At 50.6% G+C, this 23,322-nt stretch overlaps 1 protein-coding gene across 3 annotated transcripts in view; it reads right to left on the reverse strand.

Moving 5' to 3' along the window:
• The window catches only part of LOC122385436 (gamma-aminobutyric acid receptor subunit beta-like), a 68,707-nt gene that overhangs the window by 3,431 nt on the left and 41,954 nt on the right, over nt 1–23,322 (reverse strand). For all 3 annotated transcript variants that reach the window (XM_043373721.1, XM_043373712.1, XM_043373731.1), the window contains 7 exons: nt 14,661–14,743; nt 13,499–13,633; nt 7,993–8,096; nt 7,061–7,241; nt 3,427–3,584; nt 2,031–2,141; nt 806–926 (listed from right to left, as the gene is read on the reverse strand). In XM_043373721.1, coding sequence (XP_043229656.1) covers nt 806–926; nt 2,031–2,141; nt 3,427–3,584; nt 7,061–7,241; nt 7,993–8,096; nt 13,499–13,633; nt 14,661–14,743 — 893 coding nt within the window. The remainder of the gene's footprint in view (nt 1–805; nt 927–2,030; nt 2,142–3,426; nt 3,585–7,060; nt 7,242–7,992; nt 8,097–13,498; nt 13,634–14,660; nt 14,744–23,322) is intronic.

A 23,322-nucleotide genomic window follows, 5' to 3' on the forward strand; every position in this document is an offset into this window, starting at 1 on the left:
GGGGACGGCTGAGAGGCGCCACAGGACTGGACTGACTGGAGGGGGGGGGGGGGCGGATGAGAGGCGCCGCAAGGCTGGACTGACTGGAGGGGGGACGGCTGAGAGGCGCCACAGGACTGGATTGACTGGAGGGGGCCGCGCCTCTTAGAGGGAGCTGGGCAGCTGAGCAGCTCCATATGGGCTGAACTGACCGGAGGGGCCGCCGACTGTTTTATAAAGTGACCCCATCGACTATAGTCAGCATAGTCTAGTGACTTTGGCTAACATTAGCCAAGTGGGAACCTCTCACTTCACGTCAGCTGACTTCAGCAACCTCTCGACTCCCGTAAGCAGCCCAGCCGGCTCTTCACTAGAGAGAACCGCCTCCTTTCTGTCCGGGCTAATTAGCTGCTCTCGGCGGCACTCAACTGTAACTGATTAGCACTGTAGTCGGCGGAATCCACCCCGAGACCATTCATTCATTTTGTCCCCATTCATTCATTCAAGTTAATCTGACAGAGCGATTAGCCATTGACCATTCGTCGTCGGTTTCTGCTGATTCATTCATTATTCAGCTCATTCATTTAGATATTCTATCGGTTGTTCTTCACTCTCTTTTGAACAAAAAGGTGTTTCCACTAATGGATTGAACGTTGTAGATATTCAGCGTTGTTTTATGTACATAGATGTCCATTGTCCTACGGTGTCAGTGTATGTACATAGTTTAAACAGTATGCTGGTGTAATTCAGGTACAGGCTGGAGCGTATGTAGGCATTAGCAGTAAGTAGGCATAATTGCATAATTTACAGGCCCGTGAGCACTCACCTGGCACTCCGCCCGACTCGTCGTCACCCGAGCGTCCTCCGTTGACCGTGTTCTCCAGCGCAGCGCCCTTGGAGTGCGCCTTGGGGTCGAGCGCCTTGTACCGCACCTCCTGAAAGTGCTGCTGCACAGACGAACACAACCGCATACACACGCGCAGACACACACGCAGACACACACGCAGACACACAGGCGCACACCAGACAGGATCACGGTTAGTCGTTTGCCTTGCATCCCGAATGATTATGATAGGGGGTGGGGTGGGGGGAGGCATCGTGGCAATTATTCCGTTTGGTGTATTTGAAAGGTTACCGCAGCGCCATGTAATCTCGGCTGTGTATCCCGGGTTGATTTGATGACGAGATAAAGCTATTAGATTTCCCGTCCAGCCTTGTAATAATGTGACATAAATTAAGCGTAGGTGAATAATTTCTTATCGTTAATCACTGGAGCCATTATAAGATCAATACTATGCTCATTAGTTACACATTAGTGACCGGGTCCCTGGTACGAGAAAATGGACGCCGATAAATGATGAATTCCCAGCGCCCTCAAACTCAACCAATCAGTTAAAATTATTGTCATCATCGCAAGGCCAAACCCATCGATGTGACCAGCGAAGTAAGTGGCATGTTACTATCCACGTATGAAGACGAGAGGCGATATTCTCGCACTTCAATGCCAGCCCCAAATAACTTGTGTTCAACCACGTGGGCTGACCAAATGTCTTTAGGAGAATCGCTGGTGTTTTATGTTACCTATGACCTCAGAAGAGTCCCCGAGTCATGAGCACCCGTCCTTTTTGACGAGTTTGCCACCGTCTTAAACATTTTTCGAAACCATTGAATAAGTGATGTTATATTTTAAATGCAATGGTATTACGCAACATGGGATTAACGGAGCCAATCAATTTCACACTAACTCGTGCGAGGCTCTGATGTCTCAACAAACTGGCTAATAATGGAGTCATTCCGACAGCGTTTTCAGCCTTTATTCTGTCACAGATTTAGTGTGTGTCTAGCTTCCATACAGAAATCAAAGCTGGATAGACGTGTGACGAGAACTCATTTGTACGCATCTGCATAATGTCCGATACTCGTGTTGTACGAGCCAGGAGTTCCTCGTTTTCAAAGAAGACCCACGGAAGAGGGCGTTCATATTGCATCGCGATGTCCCTTCCTCCGTCCAGTAACGGTCCCAGTAAAAGTCACGATGCCGAGATACTTACACATGTGTGCTGATCCCGAGCGTCGTGACACTGCGGGGCCATGTGGCCCTGGTAGGCGTGGCCCTGGAAGGTGCCCGGGTGGCCGGCGTGGCCCCGCCTCATGCTGCCCATCTGTCACAGCAGGGCACACGTGATGGCACACAGACGGACACACAGACATACAACAGACGGACTTATTGATAAACGGGTCCTCCAGGCGGCTGACAGATCATTGATTGATAGGCAATGGTCGGTAAGTTAGAGGAACGCTTACATAATGGCTAGTGTCTGATTGAAATATTGGCACACTGAGCCCGTCACAAAGAAGAAATGAGAAAGACCCTCTAATTGTAATGATAGATGGTGGACAGGCTTATGCAGTGAAAAATCAACAGGAAAAAAAATGTATAATTTGACATTAGACGTCACAATCATGACGTTAGCTATTGCTGCACGTCTATTCACGTTCTCAGGGAAGCTATCTATCAACATCACTCAGAAACAGTTTTTAGAACATTCGATGATTGGTTTACTCCGAGGTATCCGGCCAGTCTCAATTTCCGGTAAATGCTCTTGACACGGAGACATTAGATGTCGAAATTTCCAGAAAGCCAAGGTTTAGTATGCCGACTATCTCAATCAATCTCAACATCGATACAGCGACCTTCTTTGAGATAACATTGGAAGTTTTTAAAGCCGTGCCGTTGTCCAGAAGACCCCCCAGGTGTCTCCATGAACGAATGTCTTGACGGTCCGCGGATTCGATCCGCGCGCTGCACATCAAAAGAAATTCTTGCTAGCGATCCCCCTTCCAGGAGATTTCCCAACAACTGCGCATTTGAACGCATTTGAACGAACGGCAAAATGCCATCAAAGGTGAACAAACATCCACTCTATCACTGCACATCATCCACACTTGGCCAACGACCAACGTCACCACAAACGCTGCCAATCTCTAAAAAAACACGACCGAAGTCGTTACGACAGCCTGTCAGCCGCCGCCGCCGCTGGTACAGAATGCCATCTGTGGCCTCTACATAAAGGTGCCTCAGTAGCTCAATGGGTAGAGTTGCGGATCGTAAATCGAAAGGTTGCCGGTTCGATTCCGGGCGCGCCGCGACTTTTCCAATGTATACCAACGTATGGTCTCCAAAGAGACCAATGTACACCAGCGTATGGTCTCCAACGCATTATCTCCAGAGATAAAAATGTTGGTGGTTTAACTGAAGCCCAAATAAAAAACAAAATTGTCTAAAAAAGGGTGGCTCTTTGCAAAGACGTGCCAGGTGCCTCCGAGACAACCTAATGGGCTTTTCTGTTTCTGAGTGATCCCTTATCCCTTCCCCTGTCCTCTGAAATTCCCTACAGTCCCTCCCGCTGTCATCTAACCCGCTCCCTTTCCCCACACTTCACTCACGGCCGATTTGGGCGTGTGCTCCTCCGGCGCGACCACCACACCCGAGTGTGCGCGGCTCTGCACCTCCTGCCGCTGCTCCATCAGCATCTTCTGCATGGCCATGTAGCGCGTCTTCCGCATCGAGATCCGCTTCCCGATGTAGCCGACGTAGGCGTACTCTGCAGAGGATATGCAGATGTCAGGCGTGAAGTGGCGGTTAGAAGATCAGTCAAGGCAACAAGAGCGTATCGGGGTATCAAGGTATCAGCTATCAAGGTACCAAGATTTCCCAGGGTGACGATTGAAGAAAGTCAGCAGGGAAGTCGTATTAGTCAAATCCATGACTATGAACAACAATTAACCATAGTACCTTCAGGAACATCAGCTAACAGGAAAATTCCATACAACAGCTAGCATGGGACATTTCAAACGCCAGTCAGCAATGTAGCCAATGATCTCAGTCATCGGCGAAGCCAGAAATGGAAGCCAGCAGTGTAACCCTATATGGCCATGCTATGGCTATAAATTAGAACGGAGAGCGTTAAGTCAGTGAGAAAGATCCATTATGGTAGCCAGTAAGCCGAAGATGTTGCATCACTGCCCGTCATATAACCCTCGCCGGCCGAGGGGGGGGGGGCGGGTGCCGCCCCCATAGGGTTTTTTTTCGCGATAGCTCCGAACACGCTGGCGATAGAGAGCTGAAACTTGGCATACCCGACCTTTGATCCAAGCCACATCTTTTGACACCAACCGCATTTTTCGGTCAGGTTAGGTCACTGACCTATGACGTCATAAGTGAACCTCTGCACGGTCTTCAGATGTCGCAACTTCGCAACACCCTCACTGCCAGAGGAGATGTCACAGGGAAATGAAACTTGCAGGATCTAGTATCCATTATGAGTCTCACAACTTGTATATCTCGGATTTTTCCTAAAGGTCATATGAGGTCAGGTCATTTTCGTGACCTCACCATTATAAGTCAACGGGGAAAAATGAAAACTGCTATTCTGGCACCGGGAACGATCTCCAACTATCTCAAGCACACAGAATCGTGATTTGATGCACTCCTTGCAAGGTTAGATGCGTCACTTTTGCAATGCTGACCTTCCGTGACGTCATTTATGACGTCATCAAGGTCATATTAGTTTTTCGTCAATAACTCCCGATCAAATTGAGCTAGCGAGTCGAGAAAGCCACCAATGGACTCAGGAAGACCTTCCGAATCGAATGATATGCGACATGACCTCTTTCGACACTTCGTGACCTGGGGGTGCTGACCTGACCTTGACCTGAGGTCAACACCCTAAGTTGACCTGACCCGAACAAAAAGTATACCATTCGACGCGCCTGAGCGAGGCGAACACGATGCTGCCAAAATCGCGACTCTGCGGCCGTTTTTTGCGAAGTTATTCACCAAAAACTGAACCGTACCCTGGGGCACTTGACCTGACCTCAGAGGTCACCACTCACCGGTTGACCTAGGACCTTAAAATCGGGTACCAATCTCTGCGTCTCGTAACGGTGCACACGCTCGTTTTTTTCCGCGACGCGCTAGCTCCACCAGGGGCGAAACGGCGAGGGGGGGGTCGCGCGCCCCCCCCCCCCCTCGGCCGGCGCGTATGTAGAAAACCAATAGGTCCGGCGAGGGATAAAGTGCTCTTTATTCCATTATTTCAACAATATTGTTAACAGTTGCTTGCAGAAAAAACTACCAAATCGTCTTACGACATGTTCAATTCATCATGGACATGACCGCATGTGCTCAACGAATAGCGCGGGCCGTCAAAGGCCGTTTCCTAAATATGCCGCCTATTTGCATATGATGAATGCTTATGTATGGTCGTTAGATTGCAATTTACATGAATAATCATTTTGCTAGAAGCATTCAAATTTAATGGAAAGCCTGTTGGGTAGCAAATATGCATATGATAAACTGAAGTCGAGGTGAGGAAACATCAACACACAATACGGGTTAATATATGTAGAAAATAAAATTAAAGTCGTACAGCTATCGTATCGTATTGTCTAACCAGCTGTGCGACATATTGTCAATATATCCTTCTTAGGCATAGATAATCGCTTCATTGCCCTCGGCATACATACATTATTGGGCACTTAAGCATCGTTAACTATATATACCGAAAACATTGCAATTAAACAATTACATTTCACCAAAACATGTACAGTATAACATCCATGTGACTGGGTGAAACCGTTTGATCTCGATCATAGCAGACAGGTCATAACTATCCTTGCTCACAACGATACCTCATTGTATTCTATTTAACGAATGAATTTAAGCGTATCGTTCCGACTCGTAGGCACCGTTTCTCTTCGATCTGTCGGATTTTCCAATCGACACTCATAAAGCCATCGCCCGACAGGCCCTGTGAAGCCCCTTATACCGACAATTCTCCGATCACTGCATGCGTCTGAGGGTGAGTCCGTCAGACGGTCCACCGGTCACCGCGTCCCTCCCGGTGGCGGCGGTCAGACATGGCCGGTCAATACGTCATCGGCGTCATCAGCGCGGCGTCATCGGCGTCATCAGTACGGCGTCATCGGCCATCACGGGGCGTCTTTCACGAGTCATCGGCGCGCTGCAGCTGTCGACTCGACTGCTCGTCAGCGACGCACCGAGCCGTGTCCGCCGCCCCCGCCCCCCTCGCCGCCCCCCTCGCCGCCCCCGCCAAGAGCTCTCGGAGCATGAGCAAGCCTCAGAGATGACTCTGGCCCGATGCCCGTCCGTCCAGTCTTCAGTCTTGACGGCTTTGTTTCTCTGTTTGTTGGTCTGTCTATTTGTCTGTCAGTTTATCTGCTTGTGTCTTTATGTCTGCCGGTGGGTCTGTCGGTTTGACTCTTTGTCTATCTGCCTTTGTGCATGCATGTCGAATGTCAATTTGTGCATCACTTTGACTGTCTAAATCTATGTTAGACAGTAATAATGTAAGCACTTGTCGACCAGCCTGTTCGCCTGCTAGCAGGATTGCTGTTGGCCAGGGTTGCGTGGTGACCGGGGTGTCATGCCATCTCTCGTGACGTCCTTCAAATTAGTAACTTTGGCCTAAAACTCAAAGTACAAAGTATTTTATAGCTTCTTTTATTGCGGCAATAATATTTGTAATACAAGTTGGTAATAAGGTCCAGGCGTCCTTTATGAGTTATGACCAGCTTTCACCAAGGAAGCCTTTCTGGCCCAATGTTTTATAAAACGTTGTACTCGTATGTAAACATATGGGTAAAAACGCACGTGTACGTGCGTTTAAAAAAACGCACGTATGGGTATGGGTAAAAACGCACGTGTACGTGCGTTTTCATCCCAAATTTTGTGCGTTCTGTACGTTGCCCCTGTCCTATGATTGTCGGGTCGCTCTCGGTCGCCTGCTGCCCCATTCTAGTAACGACGCCTAACTCGGTGTCTTACCGAGCAGCGCAGCAAACACCATGACGAAACAGTAGCCCAGGTAGACGTCAATGGCCTTGATGTACGAGATCTTGGGCAGGGCTGCGTTTGTGGACGACATGAGGGTAGTCATGGTGAGCACAGTAGTTACTCCCAGGTTCACACGTGCCGGAGTGGCGTTGCGGCTCAGCCAGAAGCTGACCTGGGGACGGCAGACCGAATGGCGATAGTCGCGGCTTATCGATATCTTACCGAGCAGAGACGCAAACACCATGACGAAACAGTAGCCCAGGTAGACGTCAATGGCCTTGATGTAGGAGATCTTGGGCAGGGCAGCGTTTGTGGACGACATGAGGGTGGTCATGGTGAGCACGGTGGTCACGCCCAGAGCCACTCGAGCAGGCGTGGCGTTGCGGTTCAGCCAGAAGCTCACCTGCAGTGGAACGCTCACATTACTCGCGCCGCAGGCCCCGGAACAGCCACTACACTGGGACGGCCCTGATCATAGTAAACTGTGTGTAAAGTCATGTCTAACGATCAGTTTCATGCATTGCTTAGGCATACAAGTAGCCAGGTGAGGGTTCCATTCGACATCTGCACGCATCATTAAGTTAATTGGACCTAATAACTTGCGATACCTTCGACAAAACATCACTCAGAAATTACATTTTGGACGACGAGTGTGATGCGTGCAAATACCATCATCAATCGAGAATACTTTTTTAGGCGTGAGATGACACGATAAAATTAAGTCGATGCATCAAGCACATACAAACTCGGAGTTAAATCACATGGAAAGGAAGAACATGCACGAATATCCTTTGTTGAAAATTGAAATATAAAACATTTATATTGGAGGTAAATTTGAACATAAGAAGACACCAAGACCTAAGGATGCGTTAAATTATAGCTAGGCCATTTTCAAAAAGACCGTGTGGATCATGGATGCGATGCGATCGTTATTATCCTGAGTTGCCCTAATAATTTTAAATAATAATCTGTTTTAAATTTACTACACTTTTTTGAAACGTTTATTGAAAGCTTCGTTAAACCACCTTTTTATCTAGCTTCAAACAAATAACAATGGTCCAGGAAATATAGACTACGGCCTTGAGTATCGCCCCGAAGCATGACGGAAAAAAGATAGGAGAAAGAGTTATGTCCTGATGCATTTATCTACTCACCCATGATATGACGACAATCAGTCCCGAGGGCACATACATCTGGATCAGATAGTAGCCCATCGATCGCTCGAACTGGATGTTCAGCTTCAGCCGTGAATAGTTGCCTGAAACACGCAAGCGATGCTTATCAGGGCGAGCTCCAATCGGCCTAGAACCATTTATTACTTAATGTTCAATATGCTCACTTTGGCGGTCAATATAACACCTCGTGCTACTATATGAAATCGCGTCCTGCAGCAAACACTCGTCTCAATTCTGTTCTTCTGTGATGCTGGCTGACCAGGCTGGTCCCATGGTGAACCATCGTTATGCGTTTTTGTCCGCACTCTCACACAGGTCCAAAAGGCGACTCCGCCCGACCGTGACGACCTTCTCTTTCTTCAGGGAGGGAGGGAGGGAGAGCCGGCAGCCGGTGAGGCGGGGAGAGGGGAGGGACGACCGATATCTGACACGAAGCCGACAATGGAATTAGCGCCGGCCGGCCCGTTCGATCCGCCAATAAACAGCTCGCTGCCGGCCGGCCCTAATCACACACAGACACACACACACACACACCGGCTGAATGCCAGCGGTAGGACGCGGTCGGCCACCACCGGCAGCCCTGATGAGATGACGGAAAGGATACGAAGGAATGCATTCAGCATGGTCGCTAATTTTAGACATGTTTCTGGATATAAATACGAGGCGAAATGATGTACTTTCCACTGACCTATTTGTGTTTCTAAAAAATAGTGTGCCTCAGAGCAAGATCAGACGAAAATTGTGTAGGCGGAAGGCCCCAATAGCTTCTATTATAGTGCGCCCTTATGTTATGCACATTGGACATTGTATCATTGAAAAGTCGAAACAGTTAGAAAAGTCGAAACCGTTAGATCAGCCGATATCATATCAGAGCCTGCAAAATACTGTGTGCTTAGTATGATGAAGTCAATTACTGGTCTTGTCGCTCAGTTCACGTATGTAGGTACTGATTAAAGCATGCCACTATCATCAAGTTTAATGGGACCGATGGAGAATCGATAGGCACTCAGATCCCATTAAACGGTAAGTTTGCGGTGGGCCGTCAGGGCGGTCACATTTGCCGTTACCGGCTATTTCTGTTCCAGTCTGCACACATCAGCAGTCGGCACGTCGTGTTCCATCCATCAAGACTGACGACTGAACCGACGTGGATTCGCGGGCGTATTTGTGAACGTTGCTCGATCGATTTTGGTGGGTAATTGCCTGTCCACGGCACATCAAATCAAGTCAAACCGTCAGACGCTACTGGTGCAGCGGCCGACGATTCCGTTGCCAATTACGGGCGAATTGTGGAACACCATCGGAGTCCCGTCGCCGCACGATCACAACACGAGGAGGCAATTCGGTCGGCCCGCCGGCTCACGGCAGGTGATTCCACCCGGCCCCGTCACGGCCCGGCAGGGCGGTGTTTGGACTGGTCGGCCGGGGCGGCACGGCCCGCTCTGTTTGTCCCGTCACTACAGACGCCGCGGCGCCGCCGGCGCTCCTGTGTGTACCGGCTCCTGTTACCGTCAACTCCGGCGGCAACGACAGAACATACGCCACCGGTAAAACATGCATCCACCGACATAGCATACACCCAGTGACAAGACATACACCCACCGACATAGCATACACCCAGCGACAGGACATACACCCACCGACATAGCATACACCCAGCGACAGGACATACACCAACATCCAGAACAGATAACACCCAGCAACAGAACATCCACAAATCAATCTGAGATTCTTCGTTTCTTTCGGTGAGGAGCCGGAGCTGGCGTTCTCACTAACACTCACAACACTGACAACTAACACAGTAAAACGCCTTTTGGGCGACCAACGGAGCGAGCGAGAGGATGGGCCTTGCACGTGCGAAATTGCGAGGGGATACCTCCAACTAACTTGTGCACTGCACCCTACTAACCGGTCTTTAGCGATGTGCCAAATTTCAGCGCAATCGGCCTAGCCGTTCTCGAGATCTGGAAGCGGCACACTGCACGTGCGCACGTGCAAGCGGGGTCCAAACTGACTTTTGCACGGCACCCTACTAATTGGTCCCCAACCGTGTACCAAATTTGAGCGCAATCGGCCCAGCCGTTCTCGAGATCTGGGAGCGCCCCCTGCACGTGCGCACTGCGCACGTGCTGTAGCACCCCAACCTTAACACATGCAGATGAATTATCTGATGGAGACCTAACTGTGTACCGAGTTTCAATTCAATCGGCCCAACCGTTGTGCCGTTATTGAGGTTGCAATTTTGGGGGTTCTTAAAAAATGTCCAACTTTACCACGCGCCACGTGCGGTGGTTGGCAAGAACGCATGGTGGCCATCACACCACAGAACTTTTACGTCCAAGTGACATTCAGTAAAGAAGACCGCTTGTCAATCGGATGTCCCGTTCCTAAGATATTAGCTTTTGAAGAGCGTCCCCACTGCCGGCCGGCCGGCCGCTCATACTCAGGATTTTCCCTTAATTCAGTATGAGACTCCGCTCGCTTCGCTCGCTCCGTAACCAGCAACAGAACATCCACAAATCAATCTGAGATTCTTCGTTTCTTTCGGTGAGGAGCCGGAGCTGGCGTTCTCTTTTCTTGCGCGGTTGCGGGACACGCAAGAAAAAAGGGTGGGCTTGTCTGTTGGGGTGGATCGCTTGGTGTCTCAGTCCGCCCCTGACCCATTCCAGGAAACGAATGATGAAGTGAGCTGGCTATCCCCGACAGCACTTCCGCCAGGGTCGGACAGCGCTTATAACAGTCGTCTCTTGCCACCACATGTGTGAGCACAAATTGATGTGTTCCATGTCTTTCTGCTCCTTCCCTCATTACTTACTCCGCGAGTCGAATAGCTCACCAGTAACCATATCAGTACGTTGAGCCGCGGCCCGTAGCTAGCAGCCGCAGTAACTGGCTTTGTTGAGACGCGGCAGCATTGCCCCACCTGCCCACATCCTTATGATCGCGAGTAAACGGTCGTTGAGGGTACCGCTGCGACTGAGCGGAGGTCTTCTGAAAAGTTCAGCGGTGAATGTTTTTTTTTTTGCGCTGGATGGGTCGATCAGGGCTTCCTCCTTGTGGCAATCAGCCTCGGCTTGGTTGGGAAGCTGTCGGCATGGCTCAACCTTGTGTTGGCTTCTCCGCTCAACATTTCAGCCTCTCTTTTTTGGCTCATCCGTTTATCAAATTGCTTCTTGTTTTACTCCCTTGGCAACAATGCAACTCAGCGGGGAGATAAAACATTAGACATAGGAATTCCGCCTCATTGTTCGATTTCTATTTCTCCTTCTCTGCTTATCGGACCATCTCCCACCCGGCTTTATTTCGCATTCCGTTTTCGCGCCACATTCAGCCGGGCGCCGTGGCGCGCGCTCCAATTCGCGCCGCCATATTGTCTCAGGCGCCCATGTGGCCGGCGCCGAGTCCCGGCGCTCAGCGCTAATGACCCCATCTGCCCGCTGGAATGGGGTCACAAAATAGCTGAATCAGCGGATCGGCTCAGCGGGGGTCGGAGCGGCTCCGGTGACCGGCCGACGGCGGGCGGATCCTGCCGCCGGACAGCGCGCGGTGACCGCAGGGCTGTCCACCGCACTCCGCGTAATATTGCCGCGGCCCATCGCCATTCAGCGGGATACCCGGCCGGCGCCCGGCCGAGTGCCGCCATTGTGTAATCGCCTCGGGAAGCCGGGCACGGCGCGGGGACGGTCTCCGATTGTCTCCGCGGCGTCAAGCACGATGGAGCAGCCTCCCCACAGACCGGCGCGGCCGGAAAACACGCGCTGATGAAGGGCGTCGCAAACAGCACTTTGTCGGCGCTGTCCCAGCCTGGCCTGGCGCCGAACCACTCACACAACGAGGGCTGTGTCCAGTTGGGCTCGTTGGTCAGACCAGAAGTGGACTGCCGCCGCCATATGTTCCATAAACTTTTATGGATTCTGCCTCGGAATATTCGCGCCGCTGTCACGTCCATTATGACAGTGATAAAATTATTTAATTCATTCCCAGTAATATCATACAATAATAAAACGTATGAGAGCGCCTTACGCTGACACTGGGATGAGCCGGTCTGTTTATTCGAGGACATCTGATATCGCGATGTGTGTGCATCTCTCCGACAATGCCCCCTCTCTCTCTCTCTCTCTCTCTCTCTCTCTCTCTCTCTCTCTCTCTCTCTCTCTCTCTCTCTCTCTCTCTCTCACTCCGCTCCTCCCTCGCGCTGTCCGGCCCGGCACCGTCTGTCTGGCGGCGGCGGTGACCGTGACGGCGCCGCTATGGCCGGGAAGTGACCGTTCTGTGAGGGCGGCGAGCGCAGCCGAGCGGTGCTCTGCGGTCGGCCGCCCGCGAGCACCGACAAAGGGCGCAGCTCGGCGCCGCCCCGGTCCGCCCTCACCGGCTCACCGCGCCCGAGAAGACCGGCGGAGGAGGCCCGCTCACCGGGCGGGGGAGGGACGAGACGCTCCATCACACCGGGGCCGGTAACGGGAAACGCAAAAAAGAAACACAATCACGCGAGCGGAATACGTGGGATGCCCAGAACTTTACTGGACAGCGATCAGCTCCGACAGTTTGTGTCGACTTTGTTCCAAAGTTGTCCAGGGTGTCGCGAACTGTTAACCGCTTCTATTCGACAGTGTCTCGTCTGCCCCCAGCTCCCCACTGCAGTGAGGAGAGGGATGTCGGTCGGTCTCGGTGACCAGCTTTTGTCCCTGACCGGTCACGCCCGCAACTGCACCTGAAGCAAAACAAATAAAAACCCAGCACGAACAGTGCCGTGACCGGATATGCGTGCAGGGAACTGCTTCTGGCTCATTCAGTCGATCTCTCATCGCCAGGTCACTTTGTCTGGATCATCAGAGCGCAGCTCCGTATACCTTTCCTAAGCTCAAGTGACGGATGGAGCCCGCCAGGATACAGCAATTCCCTCGTCAACCAGTTGGAAGTTTAGTTTATGGGCCATGTTACCGGAGATGTAGCGCGGACGTGGCTTGGTTTGGAAATGTTTCAACCGGAAGGCTTCAGCGACATTAGCATAAGAATGCAGCTAGGCGAACGTCTGAGCATTCAGGTTGTCCTGTTTTCGTAGACTGTCTCAGAGTTTGAATAAGCTGACAACGGTAAAACCAGCAAGCGAGCAATGAATTATGACATTCGCTCTCCGATAACATGGATTTTATGCAATAATTTTCTGATTTATAAGCAGTCATAAAGTGTTCATTGTGTTTGATCTGAAAACAATTTGTCGGTTGTCTTTTCCTGTCCAGCGTCTCCTCACAACTTCAAGTATTGGATTAATTCTAAATGATTTGTTATATTGTTTTGAGTCTTGCCAGACTGAGGCAACGGCAGGATCTCTCCACCACCCCTGTGTAATGTGTTCACCCGCGGTGTATTCCGCTCTCTCGTCCGTCGTCCGTCCTGTTCGTTCGCGGCAGTATCTGATTGAGACTGTTAGTGTATCGTGGTCCGAAAGGGTGTGGGGACGGGCAGACGAACGTCTCGTGCTCACCTGTTGACGTGGTGGCGACGATGTCCTCTGTCTTGTGTCCCTTGACGTCGAACTGCGGCAGCTGCACCGATCTGTCGATCTGGATCGGCGCGTCGCCCAGCCACATGTAGCGGATGTCACTGGTGGCGTACCCGACTGGAAAGGACAGCGGTGCGTGTCATCCCCCTCCGAGCCCCGCGCTAGCGCGCCGGCTGAGCCCGCTGGCCGCCGCGCTGTGTCAGCGGCCGGCGCGCCTCCCTCCGTCACCTCGCCACTCTGTCAGTCTGTCTGTGTGTCTTCCCGGCGACAAAAGCCGATCGGATCAGAGACACTCCGCGCCGCCCGGCTGGTGGGAGAGCTAATCGGCCGAACCCACTAATCCCTCTGTAAGCCCGTCCTGTCTTCGACTAGTCGCCGCTTTCGTTGGCACTGCGAAGGCTCTCGATCCGTCCCGCCTCCCACGTCTGTCTCATCTGTCCAGGGTTTGCTGTCCAAACATAGGCATTTGAATATTAGTTCTGCTATTTCTGGCATGAAAAAAGGAACAGCATTAATATTCCACCTCAAAATATGGTTTTGTAAAATAAAACGAACGGTAACCAGCCGCTCTAGTAAACTCCCGTCCATTTTCGGATGATTGGGCACTCAAGTCACACCGCACGGTGCCTCTCTTATGACTGCGAGTCTTTGGCAAGGAGCCTCGCTCATGAGGTGCATTAGCAGTAGGAGAGTGCCGTGCATATCCGCGTCTGCCCAACAATGTGTTATGGCCATTGGCTGTAGCTAAGGCCATTAAGGAACAGTAGCAAAGGCCAGATAAAGAAAAAAAGAAAGGAGGTGGTGAGAATGAGGCCGAAGGTCATATGAGCAAAAGTGCACAGCAGGCGAAGAAGTAAGTAATGGAATACGAGCTGGAAATAAGGAAGAGCGAGCGGGATAGAGAGAGGAGAGGAGAGAGAGAGAAAGAGAGAGAGAGAGAGAGAGAGAGAGAGAGAGAGAGAAAAAGAGAAGTAGAGGAAAAGAGAGGAGAGAGTACAGTGGGGTCAATGAGGGCGCTCGTTATTGGCTGATGCCGGTGGAGACGCCGAGGGCGCGGTAATCCTATGACCGGAGCCGTACCGGACATATGGGCGGCTCGTGCCGCCGGGACCGCCGCTCCGCCCGTGCAGAGCTGCATACTCACAGGACTCGATCTGTAGGTCACACATCTGCCGGTCCATGGGGAAATACTGCAGGCTCATCGGGCACGACGCCGTGATGGTCAGCCTGGGGACACACAGAGAGCGCCGCGTCAGTCGCAGGAGCGCCGCGACAGGAGCAGGAAGGCCAAATTAGTTAGTCGCAAGAACACATCGACAGTCACAGGAGCACCGCGGCTGTCACAAGAGCTCAGTGGGTCAGTTATAGGGGGGGGGGGGTCGTCTACCTACAGGAGCAGGGATCGTACATAAGGGATGACTCAGTTGCAGGGCCAGGCTAGCTTTTCATCGACAGGAGAAGAACTCAGATACACCTTTATTTTCATATAGGGAAGGATTAACTGGGGAGGAGTGATTCGATCTTACACAAGGAAGCGCATACTTCTATGGAGAGAATCAATCGGCATAAACATAAAAGATCATTGCAAACATCGCTCGTCCTGCTTTGGTAATATAAGCTCCATGCCCGGTTTTAGCGCACTACCTCAGGTCGCTTGAGCTGCTGAGCTTCCTTGACTATCGTGGGGTCGACGCCTCTTCGAATTCTCACTCATCTGCCTCTACACGGAACCCGTTTCTCCGCTCCTCTCCGGAGAAAACCGGGCTGCTGGCCGCTCAGCTCGCGCTGGCTGCTCCGACGACCCTGCACCGGGCCGCAGAGCGACGCTCGATGCAAATTGGAGCGGCCGAGTGAGGCCCCGGTGCGGCTCTCCGGGCGGCCGCTTATCGGAACCACGGTAATTTAGGACGGCGGCGGCGGCGGCGGCGCGCTTTGTGCCTTATCGGGAGGGCGCGCGGCGGAGAGACGACAGGCCTGGCGGTCTCCCACGGGGCGGACGCCGACGGAGCTGTAATTTCAGTCCGTCCGTGTCTGTTGGACCGGTCGTCCGTCCACCCGTGCCCCTCGGACCGTCCTTCCTTCCGTTCGTCCGCCCGTCTAACCGTTCGTCCGACCGTTTGGCCGTTTAGCCGCCTGTCCATCCCTCAGTCCGTATAGCTTCTGGGCTGGTAGGCTGTATCGCATTACACGCATGCATTGCGGCACAGTATAGGTTGCGCCTTGAATGCGTCTCAAGTAGAAGCCCTGCGTCAAAAGCTGTATTTTTCGAATGAGAGACACCAGACAGACGGCATTTGAAAGAGCATCCTCCCATCGTGCCTAATGGAACTTAATGGAGCACTTCTCCGATTTTCAGCCCAAGAGCGGACCACAGCACTTCTCCGCCAGCGCCGCCGTCTTCTGGGGACCTTTCAGTCAGACGACCAGCTTGGTCCGCCATGAATTGGTGACGTCCAGTTTACAGTCAGGACTAAAACCGGCCAGCTATCGCTGAGGGACCATCGATTCAGTCGATGGGTCACATCCATCGCCGAAAATCGGCTTCTGCACGGGCGGCAGGCTCTCTCGGAGCCGGCGGTTGGCTCCACAGAATAATCTGGCCGACACTAACGACGGAAACGCTTCCGCTGATTGCCAGTTACCATCCAATCATACCGAATACGGCCGGTCGGCGACTCCAATCATGCCGAATATCAGCGGACGGCGCCCAATGTCGCTCCGAAATAGAATGACCGCGCGGCCGACCAGCTGACGATTTAAATCATATTCGTGTGGCGCACGGCACGCTTCGCCAGTTCTTTGTCAGTGTCTATTGACCAACACTCAGAAAACACTTTGAGAACATTTTTGAATAAGGGCTCATATGAGTGCCAAAACAGGGCTCAAATCTGTATGATTTTAAAATCGGGATCAGTTAGGCGCCCTTTTCGGGCTCAAAGTACATTAGCCCCGAAAGCGGCATCAGTTCGTCTTCCTTTTCGGGCTCAATTCGAGCTGCGTTTTAGGGCTCCATACGACATTCCGCCATTCCGTCTTTTGCTGTTTTCAGTGCCATGTGTTGGTGTACCTACCGCCGTGATTTCAAAATGAATGGTAAGTTATTAGTTATCAGTTATCGCTATCTTTTAGAAAAAATCAAGATGTTGATGCTCATGCCATTTTAATCCCTTATCAATTAAAATTGTGGTGGCATTTGTTCAGAAAAGGTCTGATCTACAATTGTGGCGCCGTTGATACGAATACGCACGGGTTTGATTATTCGTTTTTCTTGTATTTGCGCCACATGAAAGCATCATATCTGGATTCAGGATGTCAAATAGTGTAAGAATGTGCAAAAATTTTGTCTGGTTCTTCGTGATGATGTGATTGAAGCGATGCTTTCAAGGGTAGGTAAGGATTTTGTTACTTGTTCATAATGGTTATCTTGATGCTCAACTAAAATTAATCCTAACCTTGCCTACTAACCTATTAAGTTAAACTTAGTACCAATACCTACCAACCTACAACCTATTTGGATCTTTCATATACTTATAACATGCTGCTGCTTCTGCTAACATGCTGCGGAATGCTGGTTGACATGATGGAATGCTGGTATGACAGTGTTCCATGTTTCAGAATTTTAGGTGAATAACCATACATGATGGGGAAAATGTTTTCATCCTAAAAATATGACAAGTGGCTTTATTTCATCTTTGCTAAAAAAATATGTCAAAAGTTTGATTCAACAGCCAGCTGCCAGGTTACGCATGACTTGACAGTTGATGCATCTACTCTACATCATTTCATTTCAGATCCTGTGAAGGTTCTGACAAAATCTGAGGTAAAAATGGCATTATGCAGTTTTGCGGAAAGACTAAATCTATCTCATTTTGTCTTCAGATTTTTTTTATTGGGACACCCAATTGAAATCCAATTTTAGAACACTGTGACACCATGCCTGTGTGCCAAGTAAGAGGAAGGGTCTACAAGCAGTGGCGTAGCCAGAAGTCAGCGAAAGGGGGGGCCATGGTGTTCGAGGGGGCGACTTTTTCCCTTGAGAGGGGCGCCATAGTGAGCTAGTGACAGGGGTTCAGTCTAAAATGTAACGTCATATATTCATGCATGATTTACTAGGTGTTACTACGGAACCGGCACGAGTATCAGAACGGTTTCGCTGATTTTTCATAAAATCCAATAAATGCAATTTGCAGCTCAATGTTTTTTATCAAAAGCGATAAAAAAATCTTTATGCATATTTAGCACGATATAGGAAACGAGCTCAGGCTACGGACATGTTATTCTAAAAATACACACCCATTCGAATTCGAAACGGTAAAATATGCGTTGATCGATTGGCACAATCTTTATTCTTTGCAAAAAAAAAAAAACATACAGGTTCACTCACTGAACCAAAGTGACCTGTGGACTGCAGCCTCTGGTCGACCGGGGTGGCCGTGCTTAGAATCTCAGACACTCATGACTGCATGAGTGCCAGATGGGTGAGGCGTGAGACTGTCCCATATAGTGGCACGAAGGTTAAAAATGTCTTGGGCCGGCGTTAGTATAGAAGACGACTTTTGATGATGTGAGTGTGCATGGTCGACTTTGAATAAGTGCCATAGAAACCTGCTGATCTCACCGAACATTCGCCTTGCGTAATCCCCAGACCAAATATCTTCATCGAGGGCCAGGTCAATTTTGCGACCTCTCTATAAGTACCTATAAGTTACCGATTACCTATAAGTTAACCCGCGCCGTGCTGGTGGCCTGTGCTTTGCTTTCCGTGTCGTGCTGGGGGGGGAGGGGTGTTTTCACGTCCCCCCTCTAACTCGGCTCCTGGGCCACGTAGCGACACGCGGTAAGGGGAAATCGAAAGAGCGTCAAAAATAATGACGGAGAGACCTCGTTTCAATTTTTAGGTCAGGTCATAGGTCAGGTCACTAGAGGTCATCAAAGGTAAAATTTAGTCCATTTCAACAATTTTGGAAACTGCCAACGGCTTACTCGGGAACCAATAGAGCTACAGCGCCGCGGAAAAGCGCATTCGATAGCCCTTTTACAGGCTTTTCTGAATATTGCTCTCGGATTTGATCTCGGGTCAATGGTTTAGCCTCCAGAGGGCAAAAACTCCAAAAATAACAGTTTTTATGAAAGCGTTTTTCTGCAATAACATTTGGTTCAAGACAGTGACGATATTTATTTTGCCTGCCTCGTGTTCCTCTCGTCGAGACGCGTCGAATGAACTATACGTTGACCTTGAAAGGTTATTTTAAAAATTTGACCGCAGATCAAGGTCATGACCTGACCGGAAAGGGTCATTCTGCAGATCAGTCGATCCGTATCGTCGAGCTGACTACATCTGACGTGTTTTCACCGCTCTAGCACGTCTCTATCAAAAGTTGAAGCCAAAAAACCGTTCATGGAGATAAAATAGGTGACCGTTTATGACCTGAGATGACCTCAAGGGCACATAAAAGGACACATGTGCATTTTTACGATACAGTGCGCTATGTTTACCTATGAACCGATGTTCAAGGGGGTTTTAAACGACATTCGTCCAAAAGAGGCGCATTTCACTTTTCTCCCACTGACTTGAGGTCCCAAAATTGACCTGACCTTAGGTCACAGAAATAAAAAGTCCGAGATGAACATTTTATGCATATTGTTAGTCTTAACAATCTCTAAAAGTTTCAAAAGTGATCGTTCAGTCGGTGTAGCTATAGCCGGTCTTTAAACTTTTTTTTTAGCTAAGGTCACTTGACGTGCCCTAGTGACCTGACCTTGAACGACCCTCATCTGAAATTTAACAAGCTGTGTAGAAAAGATGTATAAACAGGTGTACCAAAGACAGCGCAGGCGCTGCGCGACGCCGTTTTTGAGATGTTCGCGAGAAAAAAAAACCTAAGGGGGGCGTACCCCCTCCCTAAGCACGGCGCGGATTAATGGGAGACAATTGAAATGCTCTTCTTCTGAACGAAAACAACCTCAACCATCGGGATGCAGGTAAATATGACACATTTAATCGGTAAATGTCACTCGTGATGTGACCACTTTTATGTTACTGAGGTCATCTCAGGTCATGAAAGGTCTCCAGTAGATTTTGGACAATAACTTTTGATAGCGATATGGTAGAGCAATGAAACACCCTATATAATTATTTTCCTTCTCGAAAATATGGATCGACTAATATGCAATATGACTTTACCGGTTAGGTAATGACCTTTACCTTGGGTCAAATTCTCAAATGCCCTTTTAATGTCAAATTCTAGTTCATTTGACTCGTCTGTCTCGAAAAATGGAACACGATGCTGGTTGAACTAATCTCATGCAGGTCTGAGCCAAAAGGTATTACAGATAAACGTCCTCCGCGAAAACGTATATTTTGAGGCTAAAACGTTTACCTTAGGTCAAATCTGAGATAATCAATAAGAGAGAGCATAAAAAGAGCTATCGAATATGCGCTTTGCTGCGGCGCTGTAGTTCAATCTCTTTCTGAATCCTGATTTATGCGCCGCTTTGTCGAAAAATGTCAACATCGGCGAAATTTGATTTTCGGTTGTCGCTGGTGACCTTCGACCAGTTCGACCTAACCTTAAAATGTTCTAAGTAGTTTTGTAATAGTTTTTTACGCTCTTTCGAACGCTGCCTACTGCGTGTCTCGACGTGGCCCACAAGCTGAGTTAGAAGTGGGTGTTCAAACACCCCCAGCAGGTTCAATAAAAAAAACGCTTACGCTGGGGGCGGCACCCCACTGCTAGGCGCTGTCGGCATCGCAATAATGGGCGGCACAGCGCTGAGGGGCGCCACTTGCATTGAGGGGTGGCATTGTACGGTGAAGGGGCAGCGTCGCGTTGAGGGGCGGTATCGCAACGAGGGTGGCACTTACAAGGCTGCCTAATAAGGAACGCTTGGCACATCCAAGCCCAGCTCGGCGCCGCCTAGCTGCTGAATCTTGAAAAGGGCCCTTGGTGTCGATGAGAAAGCCCCATTGTCAAAAAATTGCCTAGCGTCAGTGGTTTCGGGGGGGGGGGCGACCGAAGTATCCAATTCAGTTTTGCGTCAGTGACTACTGGAGGGCCTCAACGAACTCAGGGCGAATGTGATCTTCAGAAGCAGGGGTGTCGTTTTATGAAAATGATTGGTAGGGCTCAAAAACGGTGGACGACCATTTATGACGTGCTTACAAAGGTAGGGTACCCCCAAATTTGCCTTTCTCATCGGATTTCGGCCACTTATATTTCCGCTTTGAATTTGAAATTTGAAAACTGAATTTGACAATCAAAACTAAAACACAAAACTTCTTGGAAATCTTGGTACTACCGAACCAATGCACAAAACATGCATTTATAGAGGCATTTGTGTCAGAGGACACGCTCGTTTTTTCCGCGAAGCTTTACCTCGATCAGGGACCGAACGGTTCATAACTGCCCTTTTCATTAAGTGATATCTGACAAAAGATTGGTAGGGCTCACGGAACATTGATAGGGCCCATATAAACATTGGTAGGGCTCGGGCCCTACCAGGCCTATACAAAACGACGCCCCTGTTCAGAAGGGCACCGGGTGCTCTAGAGGGGTGCAAGCTTGGATGGGGTCACTGCTGCCTTCAGTAGGGCGTCGGACGCTCTGGAGGGGCGCCATTGATCTCGGATGGTCCGACTGGGATTTTCAGTGGAGCATCAGTGGTTTCAGAGGGGCGCCATTGATCAAGGATGGGCCGACTGAAGCCCCGGTTCAGGTGGGCGCCAGTGGCTCTTGTTGCGCCAGCGACCTCAGATTGATGGGGCGACTGTGATCTTTAGAACGGCGTTGAGGGGCGCCATTGAGCATGGATGGGGCCACTGTTGCCTTCAGCAGGGCGCCGCAGGGAGGCTCTGGAGGGGCTTGAGCTTGGGTGGGCCGACTGTAGTCTCCAGGGGCGTTGTCTCGGATGGGGCGAATGTGATTTTCAGAGGGGTGCCGGGTAGTCTAGAAGGGCGCCATTGGTTTCAGAGGGCTGCCATCGATCTTAAGATGGGGCAGCTGTAACCTTCGTTTAGATGGGCGTGATCTTCAGAAGCGCGCCGGACGCTCTGGAGGGGCGTCATTGGGCTTGAATGGGGCGACTTTAGTCTCAAGCGGGACGACTTCAGTCTCAAGGGGTGGGGCGCTAGTGGCTCTTGAGGGCGCTATTGATCTCGGATAGGGCGACTGTGATCTTTAGAAGAATGCGGGTGCTTTAGAGGGGCGCCAGTGGTTTCAGGGATCGATCTTGGATGGGTCGATTGGGGCAGCTGTGAACTTCAGAGGGGCGCCGGGTGCTCTAGAGGGGCGCCATCAAGCTTTAATGGGGCGACTGTTCCGTTTAGGTGGGTGCCAGCGGCTCTTCAGGGGCGCCATCGACCCTGGGGGTTCGGAATATTCTGGTTTCCGGAGGGGCGCCCTTCAACATTTGGGGGCTCAGGTCGTATTTGGGGGTGCCCTGGAGATTATTTAGGTGTCCAGGCACCCCCAAAGAGATATTGAGTTCGATCCCTGGCTGCACATCACTTTTTAATTTACGTTCTCTCTGTAAAACGGCATCAGCCTAGTCGGCGCTAATTGGGGCGCCATTTGGGCGGCTGGGCGGAAAGGGGGGGCCATGGCCCCCATGGCCCCCCCCTGTCTACGCCACTGTCTACAAGTATACATCAAGATAACCAATTATGGACAAGTTGAGACTTGAGTCATGAGCTCTTATTTGTGGTTACAATACCTTCAACTGCATGATTTTGCACAACTTCCATACAGGCATCCAGACTGGAAAAGGTTCAAGTCCATACTTATTCTGGTGCTTGAATATGGCAGTTCAAAGATGGAAGGCATATGATGCTACAAAATGAAAAAAAATAATTCAACTTACAAAAAATAGGTATTCATATCTATCCTAAACTAAACTAACCTAAACTTACCTAACCTAATCCAACCCAACCCAACCACCCCAACCAGCCCAGCCCAGCCCAACCCAGCCCAGCCCAGCCCAGCCCAGCCCAACCCAACCCAAAACCTACAGTCTAAAACCTAGAGCTAAAACCTGCAGCCCAAACTGGAAAACATCCATATGGTACGCCGGACGCCCGTGAAGCCGTCATGCGCCGAAGTTCGGCGCAAGCTATTTTGCAATTTGCGCTGAAATTTCTGCATTATTTGCGCCGGAGGTTAGTGCCCTTTTGCGTCAAAATTAAGCCACTTATACAAAAAGCACGTTTACATCTGCTGGCCAAGGTTTTATAAACCAGACAGAACGCTCTGGGCCTTAACCACTCCTGACTCCCATGTTTGAGCGTCCAAATTAGTTGATGTTTCCATGGAAGCTGAATACCACAATACGTGTAGCGCACTGTAGCATCGTGCCGTGAAATAAGGCTCGGGACGGAAGTTCCGGGGTCACAAAAATTGGTGTGGCGGTGTTGTCGCGGCTGGCGGGCTCCAGCAAGGGGTTTAAGTTTACGACACCACTCTTGTTTCAGGAGAGGTGTCAGCGATTCGAGACTACTTGGGCATGCGGGCAGCGGGGTCGGCGTGGCTGCCTGCGGCTGCGGCCACACATCTTGGCGTCCTGGAGGCGGAGATGCTGATGGTGGCATGAGTCATCACTGGCTGCCCGATTTCCATGCTCCAAGACTCGCCGTGAGGGCCGAGGCGGGCGTCGTGCCGATGGAGAGATGAGGAGGGATGCGCTGGCATCGCGCCTACTGGCGAAGGCGCTCTCCCTCCCGTCGGAGGACCCGCCGCGTCGTGGCGGAAGCCCCCCCCCCAACCGTGACTGAAGTCAGTGACCGGCTGGAGAGAGCGCGGGGGAGCGGTGTG

The sequence above is a fragment of the Amphibalanus amphitrite genome, unplaced genomic scaffold (genome assembly GCF_019059575.1).
Source record: "Amphibalanus amphitrite isolate SeventyFive unplaced genomic scaffold, NRLGWU_Aamphi_draft 000015F_arrow, whole genome shotgun sequence".
Taxonomy (NCBI): Eukaryota; Metazoa; Arthropoda; class Thecostraca; order Balanomorpha; family Balanidae; genus Amphibalanus; species Amphibalanus amphitrite.